The sequence below is a fragment of the Amblyomma mixtum genome, chromosome 2 (assembly GCF_055824585.1).
Source record: "Amblyomma mixtum isolate Tamu chromosome 2, ASM5582458v1, whole genome shotgun sequence".
In the NCBI taxonomy this organism is placed as follows: Eukaryota; Metazoa; Arthropoda; class Arachnida; order Ixodida; family Ixodidae; genus Amblyomma; species Amblyomma mixtum.
The window spans coordinates 126724894-126749286 of NC_143013.1; the positions used below are offsets into that span (position 1 = coordinate 126724894).

Sequence of the window (24393 nt, forward strand, 5' to 3'; positions counted from 1 at the left end):
TGCATTAAGTTGGCTGCACCACATTGCACTTTGCCCACACAACGGAGTCAGTTAAGATGGAGATTAAGGGCTGAATGCGTGCATTGAAGCTTCATAGGTGCATGTCGCAGGAAATATATTCCATGTCACAGCGGGCATTGTTGGCCTGTTTCACTTCTTCAAATGCATATTCTATTGCTACACATTCTGCTTTAAAGGTTCATTCTTCTGCCATTAGTCAGGCCTGAAACGCTGAGGGGAAGCTGGCCAGCTGTCATAACTCTGGGAAATTCTGTTCTTGTGTGACATCTTTCCCTGCTGTGATGCCAGGAGTGGTGTATGTCACCTGTAACTATGCAAGGGACATGGCTTGCTTGGTGGTTCATGGGATGGCATGCAGGATGTGCAAACTGCTGTTTGATGCCCCCCCCCCCCCCCCCCCCCCCTCATTTTTTTTTTTAATTTTCACTGGGAAAATTTCGGGATATTTGAATTTGTTCCTTTTGAGATGAGAAGTCACAAGTGTGCTCTACCTATCGGATGTATATTGTGCAATATAAACAAGTTGGGACTTGACCGTTGTTCGTTTCACTTGAACTTAACAGGGGGTTTACTGTGCACAGGTGCTATCTGCAGTCGACCTGACAGCCTTGGCGGTACTTGCTCGATGCTGTGCACTCCGACGCTTGTTACAGTAGTTGAATCTGTCCGCTGATCCAATCTCTGTTGCGTGACAGACGCTGGACGACTTCCTGGCTGATGTGGATGTGGTGCTGGGTCCCGGCATCTGCGACATGATCATCCGCTCCGACAAGAAGAAGGAGAGGTGAGAGTTGCGCCTGTTTTCTCCTCCCCACAACCTTCACTCGGAGCCAGCCAAAGCCAGACAACCTAGCCAGCTTTTTCTGCATGGACAACATCCACAGCCTAGTACATAATGGCATCAGGAGAGAAGCATGTGTGGCCAGTGTTTCCTGCCTTATTCTTCCCAGGAATGCAGTTTTGTGTATTTACTGTATTTACTGTATGTACTGTATTTACTCGCGTAATTTGCGCACCCCCAACTTTTTACCTTAATTTAAAAAAAAAGAAAAACTTTCTTGCATATTTTGTGCTCTGTGCTGCATCAGACCATCAGCATATATGTAGGTGCACGCAAGGCAGGCTTGGGAAGATCGGCAAGGCCACGTCGCTGTGTACAGTTGCGAAACGTGTGATTGGCGAGGGCACGAATGGTACGCTGTTTACCCGGCTTGCTCGTGCTGCCGGTTGCTTTCCCGAACCAAGAGTTGCGCGCGAGCCTGAATCCCAAACCACTAAAACCGATTGCTGTTTGCTTTGCCACCACTCAGCCGGGCCTCATGCAAGGGCACCGTTTCATCGCCCGTTTATCTCCTTTGTTTCCCAACAGCTGGCTTCACAGTTGTATTGTCACGCGGGCAGTACATAACGTGGGACAGGGCAGGAGGGGGTATGCATCCTACATGTGGACTTAGTGCTCCTGTCGTGTCTTACTCCAAGGTGTTGACTGCCGATTGTAGCAGCGACAGTCTTCATATGCCAAATTCCATGAGGTCATGCGTCAGTTCCCCCAAACTGCGTTCATTTATACTTGTTTGACATGGTCCCTTCCTGTGTTGAGTGCAGGCAGTGGTTGCTGAGCCACCGTCAGGGCCTGCTGGCACAGCTGTCGGAGGCCTCGGATGCGGCCCTCTGCCTCCACCTGGCCGTGCTGCTGGTCGCACAGGCCCAGGTCCAGAAGGCCCTGCATGCGTCGGGCCGCTTCGTGCCCCAGCTGCTGTCCACCCTGCGCCCACAGCTGCCACCGGACACCTTCGCACAGCTGCACCAGGCACAGGGTGGGTGGGTCCCCCCCCTCCCCGTCTCTCTCTCCCTGTCTCTGTTTCTCTCTGTCCCACTCTCTCTCTGTAAATGTGACCTTCAGCTGAGTTAGAGGTCAGACCACGAAAAAGATAAAAAGAAATTGAATCAATATCCATGACTGAGAGTCGAACCTGCAGCTGTGCAAACAGATCTCCTATAAGGGCCGCTAAGTGAGACCACTAGGCTATCGCCGCAGCCAACACGCTTCGTGTTAAACTGCACCACACTCTCTCGCTGTGCATTGGAGGGCATCGTCTTCATCAAATTCCATCTGCTCCGTCCCACGACACTGTCTGCTCACCGTCGTCTTGCACGCAACACAAATGTGTGCTTTCGCTCCGATTCGAATGTAGTAAACATTCTCTGTAGTTTTTCTGTTTGGTATTTTATGAAATATCAGCAAAGCTGAAAGTTTGGCAGGTTGGATTACGTTCGTGATGCAGCAATAGCGTACAAGGAACACGAGGGACGGAAAGGAAACAACACAGACGAGCACTACTGTCTGCGCTTGTCTGCGTCGTTTCCTTTCCGTCCCTCGTGTTCCCTGTGCGCTATTGCTGCATCACAAATGAAATATCAGCGCCGGCTTATTTTGTTTTCAAGAAGAGATGAAGCATTAGCAGTTGCTTAATGTGTGTTCATCCCTGGCAGAGCTGGTGATGAGGCACCTGACCCTGGACGACTCATCCGAGGAGAAGACGCAGGTTGCCTCTGCCCTCAACGAGCTCGTCCCGAAGCTTAAGGAGATTGGGGCCACCTACAAGAAGCAGGGCCAGCCGACAGAGGAGTGAAACTGGCATCCGTCGGGACACCCCCTGTGTGGTTTCTCTCTGTTATTCCGGTGCCTTAGGCGGGACCCACGTTGCAAGAGGAACGCTTCACAGCACACGAGCAAGCCTACCGAGAACCGCAGTGGAACCGCCGTGATCTACAAAGTCTGTTTGCATGGCGCATTCAGTGCAGGAATCACGGGAAGAGCTCAGCCATGATGTTTAAATGCCACAGTCTTCTTGTTAACTAAGCGTAATTACTTGCTAGTTCTGTCTCACTGCTGTTGAGTTTAATATGTCTCATACATTGCATAAAATGTGGTTAAATTATATAGTTGCAATTTCTGAGAGTATGATGTACTGTTCTGATGAAGGCTGGCGTGCATCAAGTCTGTGACGACAATTCATTTTTAGAATGAAAATTTTCGTGCAGAAATTTTAGTTATGTTGCTCTTGCCTGTGTGGCGTTTCATGCTGGTTTGCATAACAGGCTGATTAGTTGAAACATCCGAGTGACTGGTAAAGTGAACAGGCTCCATGACATTCCTGAAAGGACTGAATGCTCAGTCCTCCGTATGCAAAGTGCGTGTGAAGAATCAGTCAGAAATACCTATTGTTATAGAGAGGCCCCAGATCTATATGAGAAGGTTCCATTGCACAAGGGTTTGCGTTGGTGTCTGCTTTTTTTTCCTACCAGGTCTAATTATTATGCATAACACAGTGTCAATCACCCTCAAAACCATAGAGTTTCTTACTATTACCTAGAGGGAAAGCTGGCAGCCCGTCTATGGGAGTTTGCATGGCGACCCCTCGAGACCACTTCAGCCACCATGGGCGCTCAAAGCATCATGGGGCAGTGAGCTACTTGTTGCGGAACTGCAACTTTTGGCCAAAAAATAATAGAAAAATTAAGCTGTTTGATAACTACAAACATCCTAACAACCAATATCTTGTCTAATGATTGCAACAAACGAGCAGAAAAGCATTTAAGTGCTAAGTTTGCCCAAAATAAGAGACGACTCGCTCTCCTATTGGCTAAGTAATGTACACTATAAAATCTAATATTTCGTAATTAACAAGCGCATTTTTAAAAGTAAATATGTTTTCAAAAAAAATTTTGTTGCTTAGATACTTTAAGAGATTTTTTAATGGCATTTCGGAAAAGTGAAACCTTTTATTGGCGTCGTGTGTCTGTGCGTTTTTACTACTATGGTTTTTGCACACTGCGTTCGCGCGAAAGTCGTCTGCGCACACACGAACAACGTTTTCGGAATTAAACATTTTAGTAGTGCCACTCTGTGTTCCCTAAAAACTACGACTGTCTCGCAACAAGTAGCTCACCGCCCCATGATGCTTTGAGCGCCCATGGTGGCTGAAGTGCAGCGCCGCCAGCTTTCCCTCTAGGTAATAGTAAGAAACTCTATGCTCAAAACAGAAGAGCTCAGAACTAAGAGTACATTCCCAGGGCATGATTTATTGCAAATGTGCCATGCCGAGATGTCAGGGGGGGGGGGGGGGGGGGGTGTCAAGAAGTGCAGCTAAGTGCAGTGACAGGCTCATGTAGAGTTGGCAACACTGAGCTGAGTGGAAGGTTTGGTGACCTGATGTTATCATGGTTTAGTCTGGTGATATGCATAATTCCACATTAATGACATCCTAGTTGAAATCAGGAGGAAGAAATGGGCTTTGGCAGGGCATGTAATGTGAAGGCAAGATAACCGCTGGTCCTTAAGGGTAACAGAGTGGATTCCGAGAGGAGGCAAGCGTAGCAGGGTTGGCGGATGAGATTAAGAAGTTTGTGGGAATACAGTGGCCGCGACTGGCCAAGGATAGGGTCAGTTGGAGAGACATGGGAGAGGCCTTTGCCCTGCAGTGGGCGTAGTCAGGCTGATGATGATGATGTATATTCCACTGCCTGGCTGGGGTGTTGTAGCAGTTATCTTAGCAGTAATGAGAGACTGCTAGTAAACACTGCTTCAGGCTCCCACGGTGCATGGGCCTCAATTGAATGATGTTAAGATTTCCAGAGCAAAAATGGTTTGATGCATTTTGAGGCCTCCTACAGGTGGTATGTACCCAAGCCCAATGGGACACCTTCGTCTCTGACTTGGATGTTTGTTGCGACAGTGGAGCCTTTTATTTTTCTCTATGTGTTTTTATCTAAAAAAACAGATATTGCCTGACTGTTGCAAATTTGTAACTGGGACAGTGTGCTGTTGCTTTGCTAACCCGGTCGTTCCTGATTTTAAGACCAAAATTTTTATTTGCCCATTTGTTGTGATGCGGTATGGAGGTTTGAACATGTGTGCCTGATGTGTGTGACTAAGTCGTGACGTGCACACACAGGCAGCCAGCTGTTGGTGTCCTGAACTCTGGAATAAATGCCTTGCATGTACGTATTTTTAACTTTGTGCGTACGTGTCTCCTTTGTCGTCAAACCAGCGTACCATAAGAAAGTTTCTGCCCGTAATTGTTTTTTGACAGACTGAACGAGATAATGGCTACACGTTGCCATTACTGCACGGAGGGAAAGCAGAGATAGAGGGCTATTTAAAAAAATGGCTGAGGCTTAGCTAAGGTTAAGCCTAGCCAGATGCGAAGCATATTGATGGCTAGGCTTGGTAATACATGGCTTTCCTTGGTTGACGTTCATCCCGCTCTTCATCGGTCTCTGTGGCACGCTGAAGCTTTCGCTTCTCGCTCAAATCAGCCCTGCTTCTAGGCGGCATCCCAACACCTGGCCGCCTCGTAAGTGCCCGGAGAGCGAGGCAAGCTCAGCTTTATACCGCTGCTGTAGCGTCACGTGGTCAGCCGCCGCGCCTCTGATGTGGAGCCTCCACCGCCGCGGCCGACCGCGCGAGCCGGCAGCCCATCTCTCCTCTGCTGTGACGTCATGTTGTCATGTGGTCAGCCGCCGCGCCTCTGATGTGGAGCCTCCACCGCCGCGGCCAACCGCGCGAGCCGGCAGCCCATCTCTCCTCTGCTGTGAGCTCATGTTGTCACGTGGTCACGCTCAAGGTTAATGGTAGCTCCACCGCCGCGCTCGACGGGCTGTACTGTAGCTCTGTAATATGCTTCGCATAAAATGAGAAAGAGGTTGGCCAGAGCCATGGTTTTCCAGTGAGTGGGAGAAAGATCATGATGGATGACAATTTGATAGCTTGCTAATGTTTCCATGCATATTGTTTCATTTCATTCAATAGGTGCTAGGTAAATAATCATACGTATGAACAAAGCATATCCTTCTGGTCAGATAAACTTGAAAAGCCATGTTCTTTGGCGGTATAGCATTTTTGTAAAAGCGCCATACTGAATAAAATAGAACACCCTGTACTCTGAAATGTCTTCTGTCCATAGGAAAGGAGAATCCATAAAATACTGTTGTGATGTATTAAGAATGGTGATAAAAGTTTGGCTGTGTTTTTCGGTCTGGCCAAAAGCAGCTTAATTTCCAGAGTTGTGATATCCCATAGTGATATCCCATTAGCTCATTAGAACAAAAAGTTCAGACATGTCTGTCTCGAGGGTGCAGGCTGTTAGTCACAGTCTGAAAAGGATAATTAATTATTGATGAAGCAGAGGTGTATGAAACACCTTTTTTAGCTTTGCTCACGTTTATCTGAAGAAATCCAGCAAGCTTCATTAACACAATTGCGAAAGACATGAGGGAAGTTTAGATTGTTGCAGGGGTGCATTTATGGGTGATTCTTGGAGGGAGGCATCCAATTTTCGCTATGTATTCCTTAGACCTTTATCTTTGAATCTGAGAAAATTGAGTTTGGCATGGTTTCTGTCCGTAAAATTTATTGCTTAGGGTGTGGCAAACGCTCTCTCTCCCTCTCAAATCCATTGTGGTTCATTGAAACAATTGCCTAAAGTGTAATGTGCAGCAACAAAATGGTTTTTTGTTTTTTTTTGCCGATATTTCTTGTTTCGTTTTTATCGACCATTCACTACCCAAAATAAACAAGCTGTTATATAACGGAGGAAAATCAACAGTGTTTCTTTTTTTCGTTTTCGGATGATACGAGGCGCCGTCCACGTGAGGGCGAAAACCGACTATTCTGTAGATGCATCCTCCATGGGTAGATGGTTTGCATGTGATCAAGAGAAGGTAAAGCGTAGCGTAACCTTGTCCACCAGACCGTACGTAACGTGTAACTACACGTTCAGGTGCCTTGGGAGCTCAACACGCAACTAAAAGCGCTCCGAATTGTTCTCTGTGTCTTTCTCAGTTATCTTCGGCATGCAGTTAACGCATCACAGGCGCCGGCATATTAGCTACGCTGTGCCTTCAGCCACGGCCAACGTTTCTAGATTAAGACAGTTGGGAAACTTCGCCGGCGAGCCAGGGAGCCGAGCGGCCCCTCGCGATCGCCGTCTACGCGGTGGCGCTGCTGTCGCTTTAGGATGAGCGCGTCGTCTGCTACTCCCAGCTTGAGGAGCGTCGGAAGGAGATGGCTCGCGTCCGTTAAAAAACTACGTATTTAAGGAATACAAACGTAGCTTTCGCCTTGATATTTTTTGTAATGAAAAAAGGCGGTTTAGTAGCATTTATAGCAGTTACATTAGCCGGACTCGTTAAAGACGCGTTTGCAAACGGCTTCAAGAAGATAAGCTGCCGTGCTCCCAATACCGATCGCTTTATTGAAAGAAAATGCCGCAACCACCAGCACAATTGTATTTTCATCTCGACAAAGTAAAACAGAGAAGGTGGCTGAAGAAAAAAAAAGTGCACGTGCCGCAAGAAAAAATGAAAGAAACAAGATTTAGTGGCTTTTATCCTTCCGCTAAGTTTTATTTACAGACGCGCAACTTTCAGTGATAAGTCAATAAAGGAAAGCTTTCAACTTTTCACATCAGTTTTGCTTTCTTTCTTGCAGATGCAACAACTTCGGAAGCGCTGAGCTTTTTGCAAGCATCTTTAGCGGCAAAATGCATGCGTATAGTGCTATGTAAGAATGCAAAGCTCTGCAGTTGTGCTATCTCTGTGAGAGGGGCAGCCAACACTAGTCACATCGCTGTCTTTGAGCGAATCAAGGAGGGCCCAAAAAGTGTCTGAACAGAGGCTCTTCTTTTGCAGCATAGGCGAGATCTTGATTTCAATTGCGCGGGACATGTTATAGAGTTCCCATGATGGCTTCTTGAGGCTCCCCTGCTTGAATTCTCTCTGGGAAATGCCTCTGGGAATTCTGAATTTGAAGACTGAATGCTACTGATGCACTCCTGACACTTCTCATATTTCAGGAAGGATATTACGAGGTAACCACATGACGCAATCCTGGGCTGATGGTGTGTAATATCCGTGATCGGGAGCGACGCTTTCCCTGACTTGTGCGGATGCGCAGATTTCAGATAACTTCCCCTCAATTAATGGTCTTCTGAAGCTGCTCACGTGATGCAAGCCGTTCTTTTCTCCCAGCCTTCATCGTCTCTTCAACAGTGGCCAGAACGAATGTGTGTTCTTCTATCACATTGCTACCAACACAGGCGCTTATCGGTGCGTACAAACTCAACAGCCTGTATATGTGAGAGAAGCTTGTCAAAGTGGGATGGTCCTCATCACCTCCGTAGCTTCTGGTCAGCCCAAAAAACCTCTGAAAAATAAGATGCATGACTTTCTTTTTTAAATTGAAACGTACAATGAAGTCGATTCTTAGGCATTCCAACCCTAAGGAGATTGAAAATTTTCGAAATATATGCAGTTTAAATAAACGGGACCATTTTCAATATGGTTTTCGGGTGTTCTGCATGTTCGAAGTAAGTAATTAAGTTCAACTTAATGAGAGTCCACTAGTAAAAGAAAGAAGAAATTGCTCCGGCCGTTTTTACTGCTTACCTCTAAAGGATCCTGATTCAGCTTTCCGGTAAGTACATCAGATGCTCCTTGAGATAAAAGATCTTTCGTGAGGTCTAGGACTGACGCAAGAGTAACACGAAGCGATTCGGTGGTAGGTTGCGAAGCAAACATGACAGTTCCTTGAGAAATGTGGTTCCTCTCCGTCAGATTTAGTGTATCAAGGAACTTCTGGATGACCTGGAATGTGAACCAGGAGGAAAAAAACAGTCAACAATGTTAGAGAAAATTTGCACGCATTTGCGAAATGTTTCGTTTATATGTGCTTACCTCCATTTCCTTCGAGGAGCTTGTTATTCCAAACTGAGGCAGTTTTATGTTTAAAGCATCAAACAGACTGTTCACCATGAGCGTGAACTCCCGAGTGCCATCATAATCTTCCAGTCCAGGCTGCTTGAGCTGCTGGTAGACCCTTAGCCCGACTGCAGTACTGCGGCTTAATAGCTATAAAGAAAGCAATGAATACAGTGCTTTAACATGCGTCGCAACCGCGCCAAGGAGTTCTAGTTCGACTGTAAATTTGGCACACACTTCAGCACCTTTACTTACCTGAACAGCCAGCCGGACATTCATTTTTCTCATATTGTCAGGGCTGACATGCTCTCTAGTCAGTTTAGGCACGACGCGTAGCTGCTGTTTGCCACCAACCTCCTGTACGTAGTATCCGGTAGTGGTCATAGTTGATCTTGTGCTCGCCGATCTGCAATTGTTTGCAAAAACTTGCAGATCGACAACAAATACTTCTTCGAAAACATATATGTTTGTTGAAAGGAATCTTTAGTTCACCATTGCGTACTTATGACGAAGAAGATGGTTCCTGATGCACTTTATAATGTGCGGGACATCACAAAAGGAAGTACAGGTGCTGCCCAGGTACAGTCGGATGATCCACTTTGTGCTTCGGTGCATGCAGCTTGCTTGATATGCGAAACTGGGACCACATGGCCTTGTTCGTGCTGGCTCCATCACTTATAACGGCAACAACAATTTGTGCTTGCTAAGTTCTACAATGGCCTCCAGAACGAGCCTTGCTAACACCTTCCCAGGTGCGGCATGTTTTGTTGCAAAACACGCAATGGGCTGAACCCAGGAGTGGAAGAGGGGCACAAACATTAGAACCAGTGCGTGGTCAGCAGTTATAGTTGAATCGTGGCCATCGCCGTAATTCACAAAGCCGTCAATCTTATAAGTGTGCTTGTTGAAAGCAACAGCCTGCCGCACCTTCATTTCGTCCAGTATTAATATGCTCCGCAGCGCTGGACATCTTATCTGTCCTTCATGAACGCTCCGACACTGGCGAGAGCTACCTTGTTAAACCCGAACTCACAGGTCATCCCACGCATGATCTGTCTTAGCCGGGTGGTTGTCGGCAGCGGCAGGAGCTTCATCTTTAATTACCATGAGTTTGTACGCTCTCGGACTTGAAATTCGTAAGAGCATGCATGTCACGAGCCATTCTGGCCTATAGCGCCTTCCCTTAGGCGTTTTTGCTTTTGCAGCTTGAAATGCTGTGCGAAAGGCTTCCCGCTGTGCATCAGGTATCTTTTCTAGTGCATTCTCCAAGACATTTGGTGACACCTGCGAGAGCCGGTGCTTTAGAGCATCGAGTTCCCTTTTCGCTTTTTCACGAAAAGCAGTTGCCCTAATGACTCTTTTTCTTGATTGCCCATCGCGCCTTGCGTTGAGACTTCATGCCCTTTCTTGCTAGGCGCTTCACTCTGTCCTCAAAATTTTTTTTCATTTTCTTGCATGGAGTACACAAGGTGTGCTCAGAGAGAACCATGCATTTCTTACTGTGCCATACACCACCAGATTTCAAGGCGGTCGTTGAGGTTGAAATGCTAGGGAAAAGCTCACTTTCACACCCTGTGCAAACATTCAGTAAGTCAATGTACTGAAGAAACGTCGTCACGTCATTCAGGCTTGCAAGTGCAATTTTCGATGCAATTTCAACGTAGCTCCTTTCCGGCACAAGCACACCTCGGGCACTGACATCAACAGACAAGTTGTTTCGCACAACTACAGCTTTCTCTACTACTACAACACCTTCACGCTCCTCCAGCTTGTAGATAATAACATCATCGGCTGAGGCTCTTACGCACCATGTCTCAAACGTTGGTGTGTTTTGCAGAACAGAAAACCACGGTACATTTTCAAGCGTGCGTTTGTCAGCGGCGACCTCAAGATGTTCGGCGCTCTCCGGAACGTCGAAGCCGTCTTCTGCTCCTCTTTTGCTCTGACAGGCGAAAACATCGGCGGAAGCCACTGATGTAACTTCGGGTGACTTCCTTGTCGTATTGCATGAGAGATGAGCCGGTCTGTTCGTGAAAATACATGGCACCGCACCCTTCTTCAGTGTCCACCTACCTCGAGGAATCCTAACGGTTTGACCGTTAACGACGTGTTGGAAGCAGGAGTTGATGTCCTCAGGCAGGAAATGGAGGTCACACACATAAGTTTTGGACGTCACCTTGAAGTTCTTGCGCGGAATTGCTTCTGTCCATGATTTCAGCACCTTGGGGTCATTTGCAGGCTTGAAAAAATGCCGCTTCTGAGAATTTGACTCTGTCGAATCATATCCCGCTCGGCATCCCGGTACACTACACGCCGGCATGTTCTAAAGTGTCGCTTTGCAGCATTTACTTCGCTATAGGGTAGCAGCATGGATGCGGCAAGCATCACATTCTCTATAAAAAAATCTGTTATTTTTCACTGCTAAAACCAGCCAAGGAAAAAATATTTAATGCGATGCGATATTACCCACCCGAGGAATATTATCAACATAAACTACGAGGAGGAGGCAAGCGGTACGTGATGCTTCTCTAAACCGCGGAAAGAAGGGCTTCCGCTTTTTTTCCGATATTTACAGCCAAACGTAACCTCGAGCACCGATGCTTGAGCTGGTCACGGAGGCCATCAGAAAACAAAAGCGGTACTCCCACCACCCGAGAGATGGCGCTCGCATCTCTTTGAGATTAAAGTGACTTTATTTGAGATGAAATCGGCGACAGAAAGGGGCCGCATACCCGGAGCAAGTTTTCCAACTGTCTTTATCATGGTCTTTATCTAGAAACGTTGGCCACGGCCTTCCTTGGTTGGTCGTTATTCATTCATCGATCAATAAAACGCTTGGCCATTTTATGAAAGCATACCTTAGGTGTTCCGCGAGCTGGTGCTGGATGTTTTTGCCCATGCAAAGCATTTTAATCTTCGTACCCCGAGTGATAAAACTTCTTCCATATCATCAGCTAAAGAAACGTCATCGCCACGGAGATCAGCCAATAAACAACAAACATGGCAGCGAAAAGCCCGCAAATCACGCTGCAAATCGCAGAGTCCACGTTTAGTTAACTTTCGAGACAATTGTTTTTTTCGTCGAACAAGCTACGCGACTCGTTGAAATTCTTCCTCGGCATTCCTGGTGAGTGAACGTAACGCTACGACTGCCTTTTCAAGCGTGACTTCGTTCCCGCTAGCGACAGAATCGCATCCCAACCACCACCTCGTGACTGTCACGAAAGCGCGCGCGCTGTGCATTGTGTAGATTGCGTGGACCGACCGCTGGTCCAACCCGCTTGACCGGGCCGAAAAAGTCTTAAGAGACGTGGACAACACGACGCTGACCGAGCCTCGCTTTGCTTGTGTGTATTTCGAGAAAAGCCGCGCCGGCCTATATTCTCTCTCTCCCCCGTGTTTCTCTCGGCCAAGGCGTAGGCCAATGGGAAAAGACTTCGTGTCCCGTCTCAAAATCAGCGCAGCGCTCGGGTCTCTTCTACCGCTACTAGCTACCTTGTGTGCGGATCGCTCACATTCCGATCGACGTTCGTGCTGGGAATACCTGTCCTTACCGCCCGCACCGTTTTGCATTCAGCGACTGTCGCCGACGTGTGTCCCGGCTGCTGCTTGATCGCTATTCTGTGGAGGTGAGATGAGCGCGCCTAGTTTGATTGTGCACCCGTTACGCCGAAAGCTTACGCGCGAGCTCGTTAGTTTCGCCGTCGGCGCGCTTGTGATATGCGAGACGCGTCGGTCTGAATTACTTCCGCGTATGCTCAGAATTTTAGAGTAATACGTCAGCTGTCGACCGTATTGGGTGTACAGTGGTGAGCAGCCTTGTCTAGAGCGCTCGGGCGGTGCACTTCCTTGCAAACAAATCCAGATTTTGTGGCAGCCTCTAGGGTCCAGCTGCAACGCTTGCACGGAAGTAGCGCCAGGTAGCCTCGTAAACAAAGCAGGCACGAAAACTTTGCCCTGTAATGAGGGGCTGCTCTCTAATTTCGGTTTTTGTTACCAAGTGCGCACTGCTCAAGCGCTCTAGACAAGGCTGCTCACCACTGTACGCTTACGGCGCTTATTGAGATATATGTGATTGCAGAACGTGTAAACAACGTTGACCATTAACCGGAGCGCTGACAGTTTCCGTACCTGAAATGGCAGAAAGGAATAGTATCGTCTTACGCAGTGTTCAGGACTGCGTGTGCTAGCTCCTGTCATTCCCAACGGGTGTCGTTTATTCGGTAGTTGCGCTCCTGCTCTTGAAAAATTACGTTACAGCTGTTTTCCAACTGTTTTCAAGCTGTAGTCTCAGCTGATCTAGTCGGCAGTTTGGCGCGCCAAACTAACGACTCCAAGGAGATCAATATGAAGTATTGAATTTTTTTTCTTTGCTTAGCGATCTGTTTTCAGCCTGTTATTGCGAAAATTGCTGCTTACGATCGATGCGGCCTATGCTTCAATCTGCTTTGTGACAGCTTCAGCTGTTTCTAAGTCGTTTTACAATGCTACATTTTGGAGTATCTCAGAAGCTCGTTTGAAGGATTGGCGGAAATATTTGTGAACTAAGAATGCAGCTGGCTTGTTTGGGAGTTCAGGACAGCTGTAGCAGGAGAAATGTCAAACATTGTTTGCTAGCTCCTCGTACGAGGATTAGTATCAGGCATCAATGCATTCTCTAATGAGTGTGTTTATAATGTGCTGTATGCTGCATCAGCTCCTTACAATAGTGGCACGCATGTATTGATACTGCGGGCTTTCCTTAAGCGCAAACTTAAATTTTGCATATTTTGGTGCATGATGCAATTCTAAATTTTTTCTGAATTGGCGATTAGTGATTGGTAGGTTGTGTTGTACAGGTGAACATTTGGCAGTATTTCTCAGTTACAAAGAGCGCATAGAAGAGTGACACCAAAAATTTTATTTAAATGGGCAAGAGGCAAAAGTGTTTGCTGGTCATAACCAGTGGCATGCGATTAAAAATAAAAAATGATAAATCATAAAATATGAACCGACATTGATCGTCGGAGTCTAGGGGCAGCTGTCTGGCATTACCAGATATACACTTCAAATATTATAAATCAGATATGCAACTCAAAAGCCTGCAGTGAAGCTCCGTCCGCATTCAGGACCGCCGAACAGTGTTCCTCAGTGGTAGAAAGTAGGGTGTTAAACAAAAAGCTAATCACGAGATGAGATGAAATTATGAGCTCAAGACTTTCAGTGCCTCTGGCTTGTTTGATGCAGTCAAACATTAAAAAGTTGATTATGTGATTGGCCAGTGGAGTAATACAGGAGCCCGTGACAATTAAGCTGTGGGTAGAATTTCACTTTTCACATGATTCCTTGCTTGATGGCCCACTTTTACTTGGTGTGGCCCTAGCAGACTTAGTCGCAGCCCCACAGGGCTATAAATGGGTCATCTCTCGAAGAAGTGGGCCGGGTTCTTGCGTTGTCGACCAGGCAGGAAAAACATGCCTAGTCTGTTTGTAGGTGTGGATCTTTATCTGCCAACCGCTCTGTGATTGGGGCTAAGTATACATGCTGTCGTAAAGAGTGTCTTCCGGCTTTCATTTTTGCAATTAAGGAAATTGTTTGGTAGTATGGTCTTCTTGGCAGGAAGAGTCTGTGATCTCCAGGCAGTCACCATTGTCAGTTACTTCTCTCTTTTTCTTCATCTGTAATGAAAGGCACCCTTTTGTAAAGCAGATTAATGAAAAGAAAAAAAGAAAGAAATGAATCTTAGCACCACTGTCTTTAGTGAGTCTCTGGCAGTCTACCAGTGGGGTCTGATCAGTTCCCTGTAATGGTACGATGTCTTTTGTGTCACGGGATTGCTCATTTGTTTTACTGCTGTTAGCACAGAGGAACTGGAACTTCCTATTTGCTACATATACACGCTAATAAGACCCCATGTTCCCCTATTTCTCTATACTATGCCACTGTGCCTGTTTTGCATCACTGTCTGCTTTGCTTTGCTGGTAACTAGGTTTAAGTTAGCATTGTGCAACTTTTGTTATGTATTCAGTATACAGCGTCTTCCTCTGACCTCTGAATTTTGAAAATCCAATCGCCTTCTTTGGCAGCTAACTAGTTATAATATTGAGCGATTTTTTTTGGTGCATAACAACTGAACTATTTACTTCTGAGTGCTTTGTTTCGAAAATCCTAAAGCTTGTCACGAGAGGTTGGCTACGTCATGTTGGACAGAAAAGCACAGTGCCAATTTATGCATGGCTACTAACACGTGTACTGGTTGTAATCAGTGACCAGCACACTTACTAGGTGCTCTTTAACCGCTTTTACTGTTCAGTTTATGTGAGATGCATGTGACTGGGGTACAAATCTTACTATGGGCAAGTACCCGAAACAGCATTCCCTTGTAGTTTGCGTTTCGTGGCCTCAATCATTGCTCAGCTGTTCAAACACAATTACTACTGCTACATGTATGTAGTGAGCTGTTTGCATTTATGAAGTTCGACAAAAGCATTTGTTGGGCGAGTTGGTGTTTTTTTGGTGTTTTTTTTTTTTGAATTTATGTTTATGGTCAGCAAGTATGGATAATAGACAAAAACACCTCCGAACATAGCCAACGTGGTAATAAATGTATAAAAACGTGGATAGCTTGTGGTGTTCATAATGCATTTACATTCTTAAATAAAAGGGCATCGAGCACAGACCGAAGTTGACTTGTATTAGTTTATTACTGGTTTCTAAATAGGCTTGTTTCACTAACAAGGAGTGTTATAAGCTAGAAAAAAATGAAATGTGTGCTGCTCTCATCAGTCATTTTCGCAAGCAAACTACAATGACATAAGTTTTTCCAACTACTAGTTTTCCTACTACTAGCTACTGCTAGTTTTTTTTAGATGCCCAGTACTCATGGAAATGAAAGTTAAACTCCAGCGTGCATATTTACAAGAGAACATTTCTTACAAAAGTAGCTTAAAAAATATTACACATGTACATAGAAAAATCGAGAGCTTCATTGCACTCCTCAAAGTCTCACGGTTCATTGGCAAAAAAAAAAAAAAATCATTCCACTCTGACTTGTGACAAAATGCCAAAGGGATGAGTGATAGCAATCACAGAGAAATTGAAAGCTCTGAAAATCAGCTTTAAAGTTTATTCCCCCGTTTTGCTCTTCTATCACCTCGTATGCTTCTGCTTACGGTCAGAAGAATGTGGCTTTGCAATCAACAGAAGCTCAGATCGTCTGATCTCTCCTCTTGATGGCGATAATAAGATGGTGGTGCTGTGTCGTCTGAGAATTTGTGTTGCATATTTCACTAATTTTTCGCCATGATACAGGTGAAGACCAGAAGGTTATGAAAAAACGAATTAATTGAGAAATCGATAATTTTAGCTGAATTGGCCATTTTATATTCCGCCACCCCCCTTAAAGCGAAGCTGAAACGGTTTTCTGAGAATTCGAGGTTATTCAAGAATTCAAATCTACGGAGCTTTTAGAGAAAGCATGCAAAGTATTTTTGCAGTAGCATCTGAAATGGTGACGTAATAGTCGATTGAAACCTCAACGATATACAAGCTTCTCCTCACTGCATTGGGGAAGTGCAAGAAAACTCGTAGTGACATCATTATCGCTGAAACTTGAGATCTCCGCTGCCTTCGCGTGCGCACTGCTGTGCGTCGTCTGATGCTGCCAAACAATGTTTTGTGAGCTTCACCTTCAATGGCGTTGGTTTTCTTTCATGAAACTGTTTCTTTGGTGGAAACATAGTGTTGTCACTGTGCACTGCAGAGAAGTCTCAACGCCGGTGCAGTTTTATTCGCCGATTACGCCGTTGTTTCAGATGTTAGGGCAAAACGATTTCGCAAGTATTAACTGCGTATTTCACATATTTGGCCGTTTTAAACTCATCGAATTCTTGAACCTCTTCAGTTGCCCTTTAAGTGATTGCTTGCATATAAAAGCGTCTACCTGAGGGGCATGAGTGTCTACCAAGGGAGCTTTCAATGTCTCTCTCCCCCTGTCCGCTGCTCCGCAGGGCTGTGTGCTGCGCATTCCTACCATGAGGTGGTGTCCCGTGCTCCTGTTGGCCTGGTGTGCCGTGCTGGCGTTGGCCAAGGAAGAGGCCGACTACTACGAGCTGCTCGGAGTGGACCGCTCGGCCTCCGACAAGCAGATCAAGAAGGCCTTCCGCAAGCTGGCCCTCAAGTACCACCCGGACAAGAACAAGGAGCCCAACGCCGAGGAGAAGTTCAAGCAGATCGCCCAGGGTGAGGACACCTAGGCGGTATTATGCTCGCTTACAACTTGTTTCCGAAGTATATGATCGTATGGTTGAATGCAGCTTAAAGGGGCTGCGAAACACTGCTGGGGGGGATATCGGCTATACCTCAGGTGGGTTCTTTATGTCACACAGATGCTGACCTAAAAAGAATGACAGGAATCGATGCACAGGAACGGGAGTTATTCAATGAAGAAATTTCAAAATACAAGCAAACAAACCCTGCCCTCAACTCGATTTTGGCGGGGCTTCCCACTCCTATTTCGCTCTCCCAATGACGGCACCTGGCGCAACCAATCAAAACAGCCTGCCAGAGCACGTCGCGGAAGTTTGCACTCCATGGTTGCCTGCTCTCTGTAACTGGTTCTTGCTGAGACTGGCAGCGTCGTTTCCACGCCAGAGCCCCTGGTGGTGTATTTTTATTTTATAGTACTTGCTTTGCAGGGCTTTTGTCTAAGACAAACAAGTTGTTTTTGTTGATCTAATATAAAACGCAGACAGGTTACAAAATGTGTCTCTATTTATTCACACAATTTGCAGTATATTTACTGTTTGTCCGATCATCAAGCTCGCGCCAGGTGATGTCATATCCGCTGCTGAAACCCGCCACTGTGTGGGGCACCATCAGAGCCATGAGTTTGTTTTTGGGAGGACATTAAAAATATTAAAAAACCGAATATACGCGGTATTACCGACGCTAATAGCACCATTGTAATTCACTGTATGCGATCAACTGGCAAAACACTCAACTAAGATTGTGTTTCGGGGCCCCTTTATGTGTGCAGTGAAGCTCTGCCCACATTCATGACTACCACACACAATTCCTCTGCGACAAGAAAAGAGTTCTTTGTTAAAGCTTTTTTTGTTACCAAAACAAGCTAATCTCGAGGCAAAATTATAAGCGAACAAATTTTGATGCCTCTGAGTTATCTAGTAGCGTAACATTATACAGTTGTGTCCTGTTGTAATAGCTAACCTCCATATTTATCTGGCTGCTCCTGCCCTAGATACATGATAGTAGGTGTCCCCCCCTTATATTGGTTTAGTGCGTGTGTTTAATGCCTAGATAACTATAATAGCTAGCATGTCTTTTCATTGTGAGTGGTTGATCGACCTTATGTTACAACTTGGCCTGTCTTTTTCTCCCATTACCATTATGGTAGTATCCTTTTACTAGAGGCCCGTGCGCTGTATGATGTGAGTGCACATTAAAGAACCTCAGATGGTCGAAATTTCTGGGGCCCTTCACCAGCGTCCCTTATAGCCTGAGTCGCTTTGGGACGTTAAACCCCCATAAACCATAAAACTTCCTTGCTTAAGCTGTTTCCCTTTTTTTAAATATATTAATAAACTTGAACCTTTGCACATCACCCACAAGTTCTTTAGCACTGTTTGCTTGTTTAAACATTTTTGTAAATTACCTACACTTAGCTGTTTCCAAGCTACTAGTGGCATGGAGCATTTGGAGGTTGAACGCTTTACAGTCTGTTTGCACTGTTGCGTATGTCCTCTGGTGTTTGCCCAATGGTGACTGTCACAGAAAACTTACGTTTTACTTCTGGTTTTCCAGGACTGTTATTTTTAGAGGGGGGGGGGGGGGGGCATCGCATTTGGTGAATGTCACTTTCCTGTAGCCACAGAACTACACTGCTTTCCTTGACTACGAATGCCACTGGATACGTGCCTCGCATCAGCATTGGCATTTGTTAACAGAAAGGTCAAAGAAAGGCGTTGTCATTTGTTATGCATCACTTGACATTCGTCGGAGGCCAAAGGTATTTCTAATTGATGCGGAAATTATGCAGACTCTAACTTTTCATTAACTGGATACTCTTCAGTTATTCCTCATGCATGCGTGTCCTTATTTATGATGAATGAGGGTCTTAATTCCACTGAAACATAGCCCACACTTGATCAACCAGTTCACTGTTCTATTTGGCACTCAGCTCATGCTCTCGCAAACAGTTGTTCACATTGTTAGTGCCTAGCAGGACCTTGTAGACCACTTCAGTGACATATCGTGCACAAAGAAGGCTGTGGTGATCCCGTATTGACTGGCGACTTTCAGCAATCTGTGGGACACTGCGTCTAAGTAAAGTCTAACCTCTACATGAAGGGCCTCAAACATGTGGCGTGTACAGACTTGCCGTGCTGAGCTCTCACTAAAGATTGCAGCCTTTGTACCATAGCTTAACTTATTTTGCCCATTACGACCCTTCTTCATTATGTTATTAGTTAGCTTTTTTGAGAGAAAGTCTTAGAAACTTTGAATTCTACTGAAAAAAGCAGCTGTGAAAAAGACAGATTTTTTATTGACGAGTGGCCCTTTTCACAGGAGCTTCGAACTCACTCGCCTTGGTTTATTTTTGCGTGTGTTTGAACTTGGATCTGGCAGCTTCTTCTCACATTCTACGTTCTAGTTTATCCCCCGTTCTCTTCTTTTCTCCCCTTTCCACTACTGTCCTGTGGGGGTCAAAAGTTTGTCTATGTTGTCCATGAGGGAAGCTGAGTTCGAGACCCCTGATCTAAATTTCCCGGTCTGTGGGGCTGCCTTCCGAAGCTGCTGTTTTTGCATGCCTGTTTTGCTTTGTCATTTCCTTTTGCGGGGTGTGTTTATGCGTAATGATTTTCTTGACGATCAGTTGCGTCTGGTAATAGGTCAGGCTAGAAACAGACGGGAAAGAGAAATTATCGAAGCTTTCGCAATGCACGTTGCTCCAGATAAGCATTGCGTCAGCTCCCCTTTGGTGATGTTAGGGGGAACTGAATTAACCTACCTCAAGAACAGTAATCTTCGGATGTTGTAAGCGCACATGCTGATCTTTTTTTTTCCTGTTTTCCCCACCTTTTTCCTTTTTTCCCCTTCCTTCATTCTTGTCAGTGCCTTGCGCTCCTCCCTATTCTGTGTATGATATGACGTCAATATGTGTATATAGTCATGTTTCTTCAGAGATTAAACAGTTGTTAGAAAGTGCTTCGTCCTGTGTGTTCGTCCCTTTTTCCATTATTTTGATAGTGCTCATCAATACCTTCAAGAATGTATGTCCAACTAGCCCTAGTAGTAGCTCTTCTGGCGTCTGTAGATGTTGAGGAATTCTGGAACCACGCACTGACGGCCAGTCTTTCTCCGTTTTCTTCCATGACCCGAGCAGCCTACGAGGTGCTGTCCGACCCCGAAAAGCGCAAGCAGTACGACAACTTCGGTAGCCAGGCCTTCTCACAGGGCGGTGGCGGAGGTGGCGAAGGGGGCAGGTCGCAGTTCCACGACTTCGACATGCACGACTTCTTCCGCCACTTCGACGACGCCTTCAACTTCCACCAGCAGCAGCACGCCCGGGGCGGACACTTCCACCAGCAGGGCGGACCCCGACCCGACTTTGGCAAGGGGCACCAACACCAGCGCTCCTTCTTCGGCAACGCGTTCAACATGGACGACCTCTTCTCGGACTACGATGAGGACCGCGGAGAAGAGTGGATGCAGGGTGGTGGCATGCCCTTTGGGGAAGTGTTTGGCGGCGGCGACTCCTTTGCGCGGTCGCATTTTGCGCGGCACGCCCAGAACCACCACGCCAACGTGTTCCACCAGCGCAGCAGCGGTGAGGGGCCTATTCTTTTATTTTCTAATTGGGTTAAGCCTGTTGTACGTTGCTAAGTTGCTAAGTCACTCAGGACAAGAACTGCAAGGCATGATCAATCAGTTAGACAGGCAGAGCAGAACGGTGGGGCTAAGAATTAACATGCAGAAAACCAAAGTAATGTTCAACAGCCTTACAAGGGAACAGCAGTTCGCAGTTGGCGGCGAGGTGCTGGAAGTGGTAAGAGAATATGTCTACTTAGGGCAGGTAGTGACCGCAGATCCGGATCATGAGAGGGAAATAACTAGAAGAATAAGAATGGGATGGAGCACATATGGCAGGTTCTCTCAGATCATGAATGGTAGCTTACCAATATCCCTGAAGAGAAAAGTATATAACAGCTGTATCCTACCGGTACTCACCTATGGGGCAGAAACGTGGAGGCTAACAAAGAGGGTTCAGCTTAAGTTAAGAACAACGCAGCGAGCTATGGAAAGGAAAATGATAGGTGTAACGTTAAGAGATCGAAAGAGGGCGGAGTGGGTGAGGGAACAAACGCGGGTTAATGACATCTTAGTTGAAATCCAGAGGAAGAAATGGGCTTGGGCAGGGCATGTAATGCGAAGGCAAGATAACCGCTGGTCCTTAAGGGTAACGGAGTGGATTCCAAGAGAAAGCAAACGTAGCAGGGGACGGCAGAAAGTTAGGTGGGCGGATGAGATTAAGAAGTTTGCGGGGATACAGTGGCGGCAACTGACAAAGGACAGCGTTAATTGGAGAGACATGGGAGAGGCCTTTGCCCTGCAGTGGGTGTAGTCAGGCTGATGATGATGATGACGTTGTACGTATGTGGTGCAGGCAAGGGGCTTATTATTTTTTTTCCTTTTGGGTAGCCCCAACCTAATCATTGTTGTTGGGTTGAGGGCTTGTTCGAGGGTTGACTGGGGCAGCAAAGCTTCAACGATTAGACTTGGACCGCGTTATACAGTTAGAACTCGATTCAACGAAGTATTTCGCAGTGTTTCATTAAATCAGGAAACTCATGAAATCGAGGAAAGCGGTTTTGCAACTTCAGAAACCTTAAGTCGTAACACAGCAGCACCCAAAAATACCGTATTTACTCGCATAATAGGCGCACTTTTTTTCCAAAAAATCCGGCTCAAAGTTCGGGGTGCGCTATTATGCGGGTAAATTTTTCGGAAATTTTTCGACTCGCAAAATTGAACATACCACATAAAAGCACTCGCGTACAGGCCGCAGCGTGCAGCAGGCTGGAAATTCGACGTGGTCGAGGAGTGCGGCAGTTGCGACTGCGATGTGCCTAAATTCTTGTACGCGACTCCAGGCGCCGAGGTTTTCACGGGTCTAAGTCGGGAACGTTTCCGGCTAGAAATGAAGCTTTCCAAAGAGACGTTTAAAGTGAGCATCCCTGAAAACTGTGTGTGGCTGTTCTACGCAATGTCATTGTACGTGCTGTGGGTTTGCAGCAGCTGCGACGGCAGCAGCACTAGTGAGGACTAGTAGTCAGTTCAGCAAAAACTTTGTTAAAATAAAGATTGGGGGGAGGGGGCGGCAAGGCGTCAGCTTGCAATCATGTAAATACAGTATTGATAACAGTGCCAAGTTTGGGGTGGACCTTTTATGCACGGAAATCAAAAAATCTGATTTTTCGCGACCAAATTAGGGGTGCGCCTATTATGCTAGTGCGCCTATTATGTGAAATACGGTATAACCAATGCTTTAAGTTTTATGTCGTTGAAGGCTTTTGCTGAAGATGTGGCTGAGCATATTTGCACATGATCTCTGGGAATGTTGCAACTCACTGAAAACAGGTGGTACAAACCTTTAAACAAGAAATGCAGCTGAGCAGAATTGTTCCGTGGTGTTGAATAGTGACTGTGTCACATTGGCTTATTTCTTATTTTATGTGTGTCTGATATTGGTAGTTGCAAGCATAAACTTTGCATACATAAAGTCATTGCAGAGAGAGGGTATAGATTGCCGTCGTAATTGGCATACACTAAGTTATCTGATCTCTTCTCTTGGGGAACTAGGGATACTCCTTTGTTTTACGATATGAGATGGAAAACGAAGGTTGGGTTGGTATGATTTCGCAGCTGTTCTTTTCTATTTTCTTTCCAGTGTGAACTCTGTGATGTTTTGACTTCATTGCGATCATTTCATTTGTATGCTTGTTTTCTAGGGGGCGGTCATTGTAAGACGGTCACCCAGAGAGTTGGCAACATGGTGACGACATACACCCAGTGCTCATAGGAACCAAAGTGGCCTCGACTGTGGACCTTGCGGCATCCCACAGAGACTCAAGTGCAGAGAATTCAGGGAGGTCCGCTAGGACTTGTTAGCAAAGGCACAGCACCACATGTGCTGTGTGATGATCTGTGATGTTCGGGGGGTGTTGGGGGCTTGTGGGGTTTGACATGCTTGTTGCAGCTGTATTTGTTTTAGTATTTCTCATTTGTTCTATGCTGTGTACATAAGTGAACCTCTTGTTAGTAAATGCTGAGCTGGTTGTCAGGTGCAGTTGTTTGGGTAGGCCTTGCAGTCTTCATGCATCTCTTGTGGTGTGATACTGCGCTCTTTCATATTCCTTAACCTCACTCAAGTGGTGTCACATGATGGGGAAGTCATGTGACACTCATGATGCAAGTTTGGTAGCGGATCTGGTTGTGACAGGCCTGGTGCTGTTTTTTTTTTTCACCTAAAGGCTATTTTTTGCCGGCTAGGTCTCCACATAGTTTGTCACTTTTTAAGCAAGATGACCTTTTTACCTTTCCATTTTCATGGTTCTGTTTTTTTTTTAACGGTGTGTTGGCCTTTGATATCATCGAGCAGCGTTCTTAGTAGAAACAAATTAGGGGCAGTATCCTTTAGCATACTGCCCCTTTAGCTTCCTTTAGCATACCAAAGTTTTGTAATGTAAGACATACACTTGTGCTCAAAGGTAGCCAGGTCATGGGAACTGTGAAATTATGCAAAAAAAATTTCAGGTGCAGTGTATGGAAATGTAACTAATGGCATATCCTAATTGGCATATCCTAATCAAGCTTTCTTGTTCCTCAACACCAGAGTGTATTTCAGTGGGCAATTTGGATTCAAATTCTGAGTTCTGATTGGGCCTTCGCAGATTGGGAGAGCTGCTCCGAATTGCCATTTGGGGTGTGCCATAAGACGTATGCTTTAGGCTTCTCTATATTTGGCTGAGCTTGACACTGGGACTTTCAGTGATGGATTTATGGTCGACTGCCAGATTGAGTAAAGGATGAGGGGGGGGGGGGGGGAAGAGGAATGGTTGACAGTTCCATCTACCTTAGGCATTCCTTGGTTCAAAAGAAGAAAATAGACAAAGCCAGTGTGGTTTTTTAACAAAATACTTTTGCCTCACAAAGGCAGTCCCCTACCATTCCTCTCCTTACCTTTTTTCTTCTCAATGCATCAGTGGTCACCGGCAATGAGGAAATTGATCTCCGCTGCTTGTCTTATCTTTAACAACTCCCATGCTCTGACTACTTTTGTCCCCTAGTGTGTAACTGTTGGAGCAGTTGCTGTCTTGCATTGTTCAGAGTTGCTTGGTGTGGGCATGCATTTGTGTACCACTTTATATTTGTAAATTGGTACGTGGCCAAAAAATAAGTTGTGCATTTACGCCAAGTAGCTGTTCATCTCACGTTAAACCTTCATTCAATAGCAGTGTAAGTTTAAAACTACCTGAAACAGCAGCACACGCAAAAATCTTTTTTTGTTCTTTCTTTCCGGTGTAACCTCAGATGTGTGTGTGGCTGTTC

The 24393-nt window shown here is 45.9% G+C and overlaps 2 protein-coding genes and 1 pseudogene across 4 annotated transcripts in view; 2 read left to right on the forward strand and 1 right to left on the reverse strand.

The window, feature by feature from the left end:
• Ufl1 (UFM1 specific ligase 1) overlaps positions 1-2965 on the forward strand; it is a 41893-nt gene extending 38928 nt beyond the window's left edge. Inside the window, exons 15-17 of the mRNA XM_089572521.1 lie at positions 717-805; positions 1627-1838; positions 2515-2965. Of these exons, the coding sequence (XP_089428647.1) occupies positions 717-805; positions 1627-1838; positions 2515-2654 (441 nt within the window). The 3' untranslated portion in view covers positions 2655-2965. The remainder of the gene's footprint in view (positions 1-716; positions 806-1626; positions 1839-2514) is intronic.
• Positions 2966-4156: 1191 nt separating this feature from the next.
• Positions 4157-11361, reverse strand: LOC149360806 (uncharacterized; annotated as a pseudogene). Its single transcript, XR_016288874.1, has 5 exons — positions 9277-11361; positions 9040-9190; positions 8761-8934; positions 8473-8670; positions 4157-8230 (listed from the first exon to the last, which is right to left on the reverse strand). The product of XR_016288874.1 is annotated as an uncharacterized LOC149360806 (transcript).
• Positions 11362-11757: 396 nt separating this feature from the next.
• Positions 11758-23578, forward strand: LOC149360807 (dnaJ homolog subfamily B member 9-like). 2 transcript variants are annotated; one of them, XM_089572523.1, is made up of 4 exons: positions 11758-11911; positions 16773-17004; positions 20168-20611; positions 22794-23578. In XM_089572523.1, the coding sequence occupies exons 2-4, from the start codon at positions 16797-16799 to the stop codon at positions 22862-22864; spliced, it is 723 nt and encodes a 240-aa protein (XP_089428649.1). In that variant the 5' UTR covers positions 11758-11911; positions 16773-16796; the 3' UTR covers positions 22865-23578. The 2 variants fall into 2 exon arrangements, with proteins under 2 accessions (XP_089428649.1, XP_089428648.1); XM_089572522.1 differs by lacking the exon at positions 11758-11911 and adding an exon at positions 12047-12413.
• Positions 23579-24393: the final 815 nt, after the last annotated feature.